This window comes from Loxodonta africana, chromosome 1 (assembly GCF_030014295.1).
Source record: "Loxodonta africana isolate mLoxAfr1 chromosome 1, mLoxAfr1.hap2, whole genome shotgun sequence".
Lineage (NCBI taxonomy): Eukaryota > Metazoa > Chordata > Mammalia > Proboscidea > Elephantidae > Loxodonta > Loxodonta africana.
In genome coordinates, this window is record NC_087342.1 from 198712180 (window position 1) to 198724944 (window position 12765).

Genomic DNA, 12765 nt, shown 5'->3' on the forward strand with positions numbered 1-12765 from the left:
CCAGTGTCCTGTGTTTGTGCTGTCTCAGAAGCTGTGGTCAGCTTCTCCACTCCCAGTCCAAAGCCCAGCACCAAGGTTCCCTGGCTGGGACGCCGCAGTCCAGGCTCCAAAACCAGTCACTGCCTCCCGGTGACTTCTCCTCCTGTCAGCCGCGTCACTGCACTGCCTGTGTGCCCTGGCTGGGCTTCCCCCGAGGTCACTTCTGGGGGCTAGGGCTGCGTCCCGTGTTTGCACCGTCTCAGGATGCCGTGCTCAGCTCCCCTACACCCAGTCCAAAGCCCAGCGCCAAGGTTTTCTGACTGGAACGCTGGCTCCAGGCTCCAAAAACAGTCGCTGCTTCCCCGTGGTTGTTCGTTCTCAGTCTCTGTCACTCAGGTCAACTCTTTAGATCTGTGTTTGATGGTCAGGGTTCGTAGATTGTCATGTATGTGATTGATTCACTTGTTTTTCCGAGTCTTTTTTGCAAGAGGGATCTGAGGTAGCTTCTACCTAGTCAGCCATCTTGGCCCTGCCTCAAAGAAGACTTTCAATGTTTGACCTACTGTATATAAAACTGGCAACCTACATTGGGCAAAGAGCCTGGGAGGAGTCTTTCCATTCAGTATGTACATTTCTATTTAATTTCATTGTTTTCAGAATGGTACACTTCCTCTCAGCTAATTGCACCGTGTGTTCTCGAGGCTGGTGGTCCCCCTGGTTGAACCTCTCCAGAGAGTAAACATTCTCTCTGGCTTCATTTATAGACATTCAATCTACCCTCTTGTTTCTAGCCCTATACACATCGTCTATCAGGAGACTCCAAGTTCTAAACCCATTTGGAGTTCTACAGTAGGAATCTGCTTCCTTGTGCTTTCCCAACCATAGGTTCTTGGTTGTCAGCTTATGATTTGTTGATCTGCTTTCCAGTTTCTGAAAATTTCTTGTCAACTCTCATGTGTCTTTATCACTACAATCATTTTAGTGAGATTTCAGAAGGGAGCAGAAATAAATGTTTGTGTTCAATCTACTATGTTTTACTCAACTTTTGTATTGTGTTTTCCAAATGGAGTGCTGCAGTGTGTTAGGCGTGCAGTCTCTACATGGCCTTCCTCGGACTTTCTTCACCTTCAGTTCTTACCTCAGCATGGTACTTTCCTGTCTGCGAATACAGTATACAGTGTATAGTTACTTTTTCTTTTGTGAATTCATCTCATACATTTTAGACGCTATAGCTAATTTTTGTTTTAGTACAAAGTAGTGAATAGAGCAAGAACATTCTAATTTTTGTTTATAAATTATTTTGAGTTTTGTTAAGAAGGATATTCTATGTGTGTAAAGGCCATATAAATAAAAAATATCTTTGAAGAATAATAATGAAAATCAAAATGCTCACTCTCTCATGATATCATGCTAGTCAAAATAAAATGATCATGTAGTACTCTATTGCTTTAAATATTTGGGCCAGGAAGCACATTTATAGAATGATTGTACTAGTCTTTAACTAGGATTACAAAGAAAATTATAGAAAATGCAGCATGTATAGAAAAAGTACAGAAATGAATCATAACTACAAATTTGTTTCAATCCCCAAATAAGTAAGATCAGACCACTACAATTTTTTTTTAAAACTAATCTTAAATTGGTTAGAAGTCCTTACTCAGCTGGGGACAGTTCATATCTGTGTTTTTCAAATAAACTGTTTACATTTTACATTAAATTGTTATTTACAAGTTCAACATATATCACCACGTAGAAGTTAGATCCTGAAATTGATTTTGGTTTTTAGCAATAGCTCCTGTTGTTCCTCTGGTTCAATTTGGATTTTACTCTGCAAATATTTCTTTCTAAGGTGCATTTGATTTGTCCTCTCAGTGTCCCTGCCAAGAAGGGAACCACAGAACAAAACACTGCTGAAGACACCCATTTCCATTGCTTACGTAGACCTGATTCACTAAGAAAATAGGAAAAGATTAAATGAAAAACATTGTAGGGAAGTCACAAACCATATAAGGCAATGGGTGAGCCACAGCTGTGGGCATAATTTTTTTTTTTTCTTTTCTTTCTTTCAACAGGGAGACACTTCGCCTCTTCCTCCCCCTGTCCCAGACTGTCTGCGGGCTGATGTCAGGGTCGCTCCTTCTGAGAGCCAAAAATGTTCCTTCTATTTAGCAGACGAGAATATCACCCACGGCTTCCTCTATCCTCCTGGTTAGTATAACTCTTTTTTAGAGCAGCAGCTTAGAAAGCCCTCATCAGCTGGATGTGGGCATGTGCTTTAAACATATATTCCCCACCAAAACTACCTGCTTGGGCTAAACTAGCTGCCTAGGAGGCTTCCAGTGGTTGTGGGCTGGCTAGAAGCAGTGTAACAGCTATAATAAAGTCTAATAAATTTTGCTGCTGTAATTTGGCCCAGATGTTCAGAGAGTTCGGCAGGTTTAAGTTTAATTTTAAAACTGAAGATTCCTTGGAGAGGGACACAAGCATCTAAAATAAACATTTTTTCTGGCTACTGCCCAGCTGAGGCCTGTCCTGAGAATGCAGCTGCGCCTGTGAGAAGGGATCAGGTCAGAATCTGGCCTCTCACTCATGCGATGTGTCCAACAGTTTTAAACCGTGAATTAAGACGCTGAATAAACCTTAAGTTTTTTTGGAAAGCATCTCTCCTGGGGACATCCACAGCCAGTGTGATCTTTCTAAAACTCAAATGTCTTCCCTGTTTAGCAGGAAATGTCATTTTTCATTTACTTGCCCAAGAGATGTACAACGATTTCAGCTTCTTGGAATTGGTTTTACTTCTGATATTTGCTTCATTTTCCTTCAAGCTATGGCCAAATATGGTCAAATTAGAAATTTATAATTTAGAGGTTCAGAGATTTATATTGGGAAAAAGACTTAAGGAAAGCAAGTAGCACAGCCATTGAAAATTTCTAAAACAAAATTAGGGTAAAGGAACTGATATTTAAGTATCTGGATGTAATTAAACTCTATGGGGCAGTTCTACTCTGTCCTCACTGGATTGTATGGTCGCTATGAGTCAGAATCGACTCGACAGCAGTGGGTTTTGGTTCGATGTAATTAGAGCTACCAAATTTATGTAAACTCTTGGATAAATCTTTAATAGTTGCAACATCTTGCTGATAAAAATTTAAAATTGTATTTGTTAAACCATCAGATATTGGTTGATATATGAATGTTTACCTTGACAAGGAAATGAAATAACTAAGCAACTTGCCTTTCGAAAAGTTTTAAGGGTAAAATGAAGCTCCCTTCTGACTCTCCAAATTCTAGCTAATTGGTTAGAATCAGAAACTATCACAAGCAAATTCTCATATTTATCTGAAATAGAGGTAATATTACGTTGAATGCCTTCCCAAATTTCAGGGCTTAGTGTAAAATGTAGAAAAGGTTTATTGGAGTCTTGAGGGCCTTAAACTCCATGTGAAATCTTAAAAGCAGAAAAAGAAGGCTTATTTCTCCTTGTTTTTTTGGTGCCCACCCATTGGTCTCTGATTTAAGTATTAGTTAAGGTACCTACTCAAGCATAGTTTAAATACAAATGGTATTATAATAAGCATTTATAGGTTTGTATCTCTTAACACTCACAAGAATTCCATGTGACAGATACCAGGAGACAAATGAAACATGGGAGGACCAGGCCCTTTGCCCATGTGGTGCAACTGAGTTGCTGAAGATCTGGGGTTCCAGCCTGTGCAGCCTGGATTCACAGCACACACACTTAGTGCTCATGGTGCCAGACACACGTTTGTCAGTTCTCAGAGCTGATAATTTTGTGGTGCTCTGGCCCGCAGTCTTTACTGAGTAAAAACTCATTTTCTTCAGGGAATTTTATTTTGGAATAGCATTATTTATAAAAACATTATTAACCTATGGACATTAAATAACAATACATCCATGTCTTGTATTCATTTTCTATGGCTGTTGTAACAGATTTCCAGACTTGGTGGCTTACAGCAAGAAAAATTTACTTTTTCAGAGATCTAGAGGCTGGAAGTCTGAAATCAAGGTGTCAGCAAGGTCATGCTTTCTCAGAAGGTTCTGGGGAGAATCCTTTCTTGTGTCTTCCAGTTTCTGGTGGCTCCAGGTGTTGTTTGGGTTGTGGCTATATCATTCCAATCTCTGCCTCCCTTTTCACGTGATCTTCTCCTCTGTGTTTCTCCTCTTCTCAAATCTCCCTTTCCTTTCTTCTATAACATTAGTCATTGGATTCAGGGCCTACCCTAAATTCAGGATGATCTCATCTCAAGACCCTAATTTAATTACATCTGTAAAGACTCTGTTTCCAAATAAGGTAACATTGACAGGAAGCAAGAGTTAGGACACAGACATATCTTTTTTGAGGTAGGCACCTACCACAGGTATCAATGATGACCTCTACAGAAGAGTACTTAGAGTCTCTGCATTTTGACTGTTAGTAAACTTATATTAGTACATAGAAGAAATAGGCCTTTTATATAGTATATCATACATTCTCTTGTAATTAGATTTATAAAATTCATTTGTTTTGCAGCAAACAACAGAACTTCTGATGGTCAATATGATGCTTTAATTACAAGTAATTTGGTCCCTATGTATGAAGAATTCAAAAGTAAGTATATATACAGATTATTATCTTTAAAGTGGCGAAGTGATTCCCTGAACATCCAAATTAAATATGTCCTTTATTGCAATTTGTTCCTGAGTGTAAGAACTATTTCGATCTAATGTTTTAACTATAGGTACAGGAAAGATCCCTGGCATAGTTTTTGTGGAACTTACTTCAATTTTGGCTGTCTTGTTGCTAGAATTCTGATAATTTGTTTTTAATCCCTAATTTAACTGTCTGCCCCATGTCTGACGGTTTGTCATACTGTGGTGGCTTACGTGTTGCTGTGGTGCTGGAAGCTATGCTGGTATTTCAAACCAGCAGACTCACCCATAGTGGACAGGTTTCAGTGGAGCTTCCAGACTAAGACTGGGAAGAAGGGCACGGTGATCTACTTCTAAAAAACTGACCATTGAAAACATTATGGGTAGCAGTGCAACATTATCTGATTTAGTGCTGGAAGGTGAGCTCCTTGGGTTGGAAGGCACTCAAAGTATGACTTAGGAAGAGCTGCCTCCTCAAAGTAGAATGAGCCTTAATGATGTGAATGGAGTAGAGCTTTTGGGACCTTCTTTTGCTGATGTGGAAAGACTCAAAATGAGAAGAAACAGCTGCAATAATACACTGGTAATTGGAATGTGGAATGCACTAAGTACGAATCAAGGAAAATTAGAAGTTGTCAAAAATTAAATGGAACACTTGAAGGCTGATATCCTAAACATTAGTGAGCTGAAATGGACTGGTATTGGTCATTTTGAATCTGACAATCATATGATCTAGTTGCATTCATTGTCAGTAACAACTTTCAAATTGTATCCCAAAAATCAACACCATTGTGACAGGGTAATAACCATACATCTACAAGAAAGACCAGTTAATACAACTATTACTTAAATTTCATCACTAACCACTAATACCAATGATGAAGAAATTGAAGATTTTTACCAACTTGTGCATTCTGAAATTGATCAAGCATTGATAATTACTGGTGATTGGAATGTGAAAGTTGGAAATGAAAAAGAAGGATCTGTAGTTGGAAAATACGGCTTTGGTGATAGAAGCAATGCTGGAGATTGCATGATAGAATATTGCAAGGCCAACAACTTATTCATTGGAAATACCTTTTTCCAGCAACGTAAACAGCAACTGCACATGTGGACCTCACCAAATGGAATACAGAGAAATCAAATCAACTACATCAGTGGAAAGAGATGATAGAGAAGCTCAATATCATCAGTTGGAACAAGGCCAGGGGCTGACTGTGGAGCAGACCATTAATCACTTAAATGTAAGTTCAAGTTGAAGCTGAAGACAATTATAGCAAGTCCATGAGAGCCAAAGTACGACCTTGAGTATATCCCACCTGAATTTAGAGACCATCTCAAGGATAGATTTGACATGTTGAACACTAATGACCGAAGACCAGACGAGCTGTGGAATGACATCAAGGACATCATGTGTGAAGAAAGCGAGAGGTCATTAAAAAGACAGGAGAGAAAGAAAAGACCTAAATGGATGTCAGAAGAGACTCTGAAATTTCCTCCTGAACATAGATTAAGTAAAGGAGCTGAACAGAAGATTTCAAAGAGTGGCTGGAGATAACAAAGTAAAATATTATAATGAAAGGTACAAAGACTTGGAGTTAGAAAACCAAAAGGGAAGACCGTGCTCGCCATTTCTCAGGCTGAAAGAACTGAAGAAAAAATTCAAGCTTCGAATTGCAATATTGAGAATTCCATGAGCAAAAAGTTGAACGATACAGGAAACATCAAAAGAAGATGGAAGGAATACACAGAGCCATTGTACCAAAAATAATTGGACAAAGTTCAACCTTTCAAGGAGGTAGCATATGTTCAAGAAGCGATGGTACTGAAGGAAGAGGTCCAAGCTGCATTGAAGGCATTGGTGAAAAATGAGGCTCCAGGAATCGACAGAATGCCAACTGAGATATTTCATGCCATGCTGGAAGCACTTACACATCTATACCAAGAAATTTGGAAGACAGTTACCTGGCCGACCAACTGGAAGAGATCCATATTTGTGTGTGTTCCAAATGAAGGTGATCCAGTGGGATGTGGAAATTATTGAACAATGGCATTAATATCACACATAAATAACATCATGCTGAAGATCATTCAAAAGCAGTTGTAGCAGTACATCCACACGGAACTGCCAGAAATTCAAGCTGGATCCAGAAGAGGACATGGAACCAGGGATATCTTTGCTGATGTCAGATGGATCTTGGCTGAAAGCAGAGAATACCAGAAAGATGTTTAACTCTGTTTTACTAACTATGCAAAGGCATTTGACTGTGTGGATCATAACAAATTATGGATAACAGTGCAAAGAACGGGTATTCCAGAACACTTAATTAAGCTCATGGGGAAGCTGTACATAGACCAAGGGGCAGTCCTTTGAAAAGAACAAGGGGATACTTTGTGATTTAAAGTCAGGAAAGGTGTGTGTCAGGGTTATATCCTTTCGCCACACTTATTCAGTCTGTACACTGAGAAAATAATCTGAGAAGCTAGGCATATGAAGAAGAACTGGGCATTAGGATTGGAGGAGGACTCATTAACAACCTGCAATATGCAGATGACACAATCTTGCTTGCTGAAAGGGAAGAGGACTTGAAGCGCTGATGAAGATCAAAGACCACAGCCTTCAGCATGAATTACACCTCAACATAAAGAAAGCAAAAATCCTCACAACCAGACCAATAAGCAACATCATGATAAATGGATAAAAGACTGAAGTTGTCAAGGATTTCATTTTACTTGGATCCATAATCAACACCCATGGAAGCAGCACTCAAGAAATCAAATGATGTAGTGCATTGTGCAAATCTGCTGCAAAAGACCTCTTTAAAGTGTTAAAAAGCAAAGATGTCATTTTGAGGACTAAGGTGTGCCTGACCCTTGCCATGGTATTTTCAATGGCATCATATGCACGTGAAAGCTGGACAATGAATAAGGAAGACCGAAGAAGAATTGATGCTTTTGCATTATGGTTTTGGCAAAGAATATTGAATGTATCATAGACTGCCAAAGAACAAACAAATCTGTCTTTGAAGAAGTACAACCAGAATGCTCCTTAGAAGCCAGGATGGCAAGCTTTCTTCTCAGGTTCTTTGGACATATATCAGGAGGGATCAGTCCCTGGAGAAGGGCATCATGCTTAGTAGAGGGTCAGTGAAAAAGAGGAAGATCCTTCACAAGATGGACTGATACAGTGGCTGCACCAATGGGCTCAAACATAGAAACCATTGTGAGGATGGTGAAGAATCTGGCAGTGTTTCATTCTGTTGTACATAGAGTCACTATGAGTCAGAATCAGCTTGATGGCACTTAACAACAACATAACAACTTAACAGTAAAGAGCTATTCACAAAGCTAAATTTTACTGATGTCATAAGTAAATATAAGTTTAATGTTTGTCCCAAGAGTCATCATTAGCGAGGTAGTATGTGTATTCTAAATATGACCCTGGTGGTGAAGTGGTTAAAGTGCTCTGCTACTAACTGAAAGGTCAGTTGGAACCCACCAGCCTCCCTGAAGGAGAAGGAAGTAGCAGTCTGCTCCTGTAAAGATTACAGCCTTGGAAACTCTACGAGGCAGTTCTACTCTCTCCTGTAGGGTTGCTATGAGTTGGAATCAAATCCATGGTGATGGTTTTATTTTTTATTTATTCTATGTGTGTGTGTGTGTGTATATATATATATATATATACATATGTATATATATATATATATACATATGTATATATATTATTTCTTGTACTTTATATAAAGGTTTACAGAACAAACTAGTTTCTCATTAAATAGTACACAGATTATTTTATGACATTGGTTAACAACTCCATGACATGTCAACACTTTCCCTTCTTGACCTTGGGTTCCCTGTTACCAGCTTTCCTGTCCCCTACAGCCTTTGAGTGCTTGCCCCTGAGCTGGTGTGCCCCTTTAATCTTGTTTTGTTTTATGGGCCTGTCCAATCTTTGGCTGAGGGGTGACTCTCAGGAGTGAATTCATTACTGGGCTAAAAGGGTATGGTTTTATTTTTTCATTTATTTGTATCCTGACCATTTTTAGCCAACACTCACTGTACCAAAAGCATCTCAGCCTTAGAGGGGATTCTGGAAATATATTCAACTATAATTCCAAGACTGCAACAACAACAGCAACAAAAAGGTGTCATTGATGTGTTTTGTAGAATTACTCAGACCTCACTGCCAATTTTTTAATTATTATTTTATTGTGCTTTTGGTAAAAGTTTACAGCTCAAGTTAGTTTCTCATTCAAAAATTTATATGTGTGTTTTATTTTTTTACTTTATTGTGTTTTAGGTGAAAGTTTACAGCTCAAGTTAATTTCTCATTCAAAAGTTTATACACATATTGTTTTGCGATATTGGTTGCAATTCCCACAAAGTGATAACACACTTCCCCTTTCCATCCCAGGTTCCCTGTGTCCATTCGTCCAGTTTTCCTGGCCTTTCCTGCCTTCTCATCTTACTTTTGGGCAGGAGTTGCCCATTTGGTCTTGTATATTTGATTGAACTAAGAGTACATTCCTCACTGTGTTATTATTTGTTTTAATGTTTGTCTGAAAAAATGGGTTTCAAGAGTGGCTTAAGTTCTGAGTTAGCAGCATGTCTGGGGGCTAGAGTCTTGGGAGTACCACTGCCAATTATTGAAGCAGAATTTGGTGATAACTATTTAAACGTACCTGTCTGTAATATAAAGTATTTCCTCATATGGTTTAACGCCTCATCCTTTTATTTTTAGAAATATGGCATTACTTCCATAATGTTCTTCTTATAAGATTTGCTGTGGAAAGAAACGGAGTAAATGTGGTTAGTGGACCAGTATTTGATTATAATTATGATGGCCATTTTGATGCTTCAGATGAAATTACAAAGTAAGTGATATGAAACCAAATGGACTTTTTTTGATTTAGAAATAGAGTGCCACAGGGGAAAATCCCAGTATTTTAAATAAAAGCTCAGTGTTCTAAATGTCATATAATGCATTTATATACTATTACTATTGATGATCTTCAATCTAATCTATCTATATATTTAGCAATTTTCTTTTCTTTGTTATAATCTCTCTTTTTTTATTGTACTTTTAGATGAAGGTTTACAGAACAAACTAGTTTCTCATTAAATCGTTAATGCACATGTTGTTTTATGACATTGGCTAACAACCCCATGACATGTCAACTCTCCTTTCACAACCTTAGGTTCCCCATGACCAGCTTTCCTGTCGCTTCCTGACTTCTAGTTCTTGACCCTGGGCTGGTGTGCTCTTTTAGTCTCATTTTGTTTTATGGGCCTGTCTAATCTTTGGCTGAAGGGTGAGCCTCAGGAGTGACTTCATTACTGAGCTGAAAGGGTGTCCAGGGGCCACACTCTCAGGGTTTCTCCAGTCCGTGGCCAACAAGTCTGGTCTTTCTTTTTAAGTTAGAATTTTATTCTACATTTTTCTCCATCTCTGCCCGGGACCCTTTATTGTGATCCCTACCAGAGCAGTCAGTGGTGGTAGCTGGGCAACTTCTAGTTGTAGTGGACTCTGGTGGAGGCCGTAGTAAAAGTGGCCCATTAGTCCTTTGGACTAATCTTTCTCTTGTATCTTTAGTTTTCTTCATTATTCCTTGCTCCTGAAGGGGTGAGACCAGTGGAGTATCCTAGATAGCTGCTCGCAGTATTTAGCAAAATTTTTATATGGCAAAAACGTACAGAAGTTTCATTAGAACATATGAAGGATCAAACTAAATAATTGTACTATCTAAGCACAGACTACAGGGTTGTTGAGTTGGAATCCACTGGAAGGCGAAGGGTTTTTAAGCCTAGATTATGTAAGGCAATGCTTTCCACCTACACTTTCCGAGAAAGTAACATTTCTGAAACTGTTTCCGAGAGTGTGTAGACTTTATCTTTTCTGTCTGTCATCAACATTGAAGCATTCTCCTGGCCCTTGTTTCAGTGTCTATTGATCCTACCTTTCAACATTTAATAATTCCAGCAAACACTTAAAACTTTACTATGTGATAGGTACTTTTCTGAGCACTTACATATATTTCATTGAATCCACAAAACTACCCTATGTTAGGTTATCTTAGCCCCCGTTTAGAGATGAATAAACTGAGGCACAGAAAGGTTAAGTAGCTTTTCTGAGTTCCACAACAAATAAGTGGTAGAGCAGAATATGAATGAATCGAGGCAGTTTGTACGAGTGCACCGCTAGAGCTGGAATCTGGGCTCCTTCATTCCCAGCCCCTGCTCTTTCCAGTAGAAAAAGCCACTAAAAGGTATGAAGCTGCAGAGGCTGCTTATATACAACCAAACACCTCATGGGATTTCGTTTCTTTGGTTTGGAGGTTTAGGGTCATGTTTTCATGGGACATCCCAGATAATTGGCCTAACATCATTTTTAGTGCTTTTGTTCTACCTCCTAGTTCATTACGTAATACCTGGGCTCTTAAAAGCTTGCAAGCAGCCATCAGTGTACAACAATTGGTCTCTATTTACCTGGAGCAGCAGCAGAAGAGGAGAGTAATGAATAGGAGGAGGAAATGGAATACATGCTTAATTGTTTCCATGAACAAATGCCTCCTTTGCCACAAGACTAGAAGAGGTGGATGGTGCCCAGCTGCCATTACTGATTATTTTGATCAAAGATTCTGTAGAAGAATCCTGATCAACAGGGGGAAAAATGAGGAACACAATTACAAATTTTCATGAAATTCAGACTTTCTAGAGCCATTGAGGCTGGAGGAACCCCCAAAACTGTTACCCTCAGATAATATTTAAACATTGAAACAAAAATATCCGTTGAAGTCTTCTTTTAAAACAAACAATAGGTTACCTTATTTAGTAAAGAATGTTTGCCTTGAACATCATGCCATTTTGAAGAACTGTCTATATGGGATCAAACTAGCAACAGTAGCTCAAAAGGTCAGGTAGGAAGCCTAGGGGGCAGTGAGATTATGTTAATGTGGGAGGAACAATTCAGAAAAGGAGGTTAAGAACGATTGCACAACTTGAAGAATGTAATCAATGTCACTAAATTACATATGTAGAAATTGTTGAGTTGGTATATGTTTTGCTATGTATTCTTTCAAAGACAATAAAAAGTATAAAGTCAACAAAACTAGGAAACACAGGATGCGGAATACCACATTCTGCTTTTCTTTGTATTCTGGTATTTCCCCGTAATGTTAAAATGACTAAGCTTGGATTTCTACTAGAAATGTTTACTATAGCTAGTTGAAGTTTAAAAATATGTGAGAAGACTGTATTTTCTATTCTCTTTACTATTTTTTACTTTGGCATTTCTTTAAAAATATATAAGGACGTTTACAATCTTTAGAAGCAAAAATATAATAACATCAAAACTTTTAAATTATGTTTGTAGACATGTAGGCAACACCAGTGTTCCCATCCCAACACACTACTTTGTGGTGCTGACTAGTTGTAAAAACAAAAGCCACACTCCTAACGACTGCCCTGGGTGGTTGGACGTCCTACCCTTCATCATCCCTCACCAACCTACCAACATGGAGAGCTGTCCTGTGAGTATGCTTCGGGAGATTGCCTGTGACCTGAGAAAATGATTAGTCAGAACTCATCTGGGCTTTCACAGAAGTGGCTCTGACTAAAATACATTCTTGTAGGTGTTTCAGGGCTAGAGGTGTGCTGATAATGACTTTAGGTTTGAGTTTTTCCTTGGATGATTGATCTCTATGTAATTACTGCCAGTTTAAACATATATATATATATATATGTATACATGAACATGTGTTTATATAGGCATACCTTATGTATTTTATTTATATATATCATATTCACACTCATTAATAAGAAAAAAATGGTATCTTACTGATCTTTTTATTCTGGGTACAAATCTTAAGATTCTGTTCCTAAGTTGGCACTAAATTAGTGTTTACTGAATGAATATGTAAATATAAAAACTGCATTTAATTTGAAGAACAAGGTTCTAGACCGACTGCTAACCTAAAGGTTGGTGGTTTGAACACACCTAGCAGTGCTGTGGAAGAAAGTCCTGGTGATCTGCTTCTATAAAGATTGTTGTTGTTATTGTGTGCCATTGAGTCGATTCTGACTCATAGCAACCATGTATGACAGAGTAGAACTTCCCCATAAGGTTTCCTAGGCTGT

General features: G+C 38.5%; 1 protein-coding gene across 1 annotated transcript in view; it reads left to right on the forward strand.

The window, feature by feature from the left end:
* The window catches only part of ENPP3 (ectonucleotide pyrophosphatase/phosphodiesterase 3), a 129445-nt gene that overhangs the window by 107672 nt on the left and 9008 nt on the right, over positions 1-12765 (forward strand). The window contains exons 21-24 of the mRNA XM_064294849.1: positions 2052-2187; positions 4511-4588; positions 9371-9503; positions 12002-12158. Coding sequence (XP_064150919.1) covers positions 2052-2187; positions 4511-4588; positions 9371-9503; positions 12002-12158 — 504 coding nt within the window. The remainder of the gene's footprint in view (positions 1-2051; positions 2188-4510; positions 4589-9370; positions 9504-12001; positions 12159-12765) is intronic.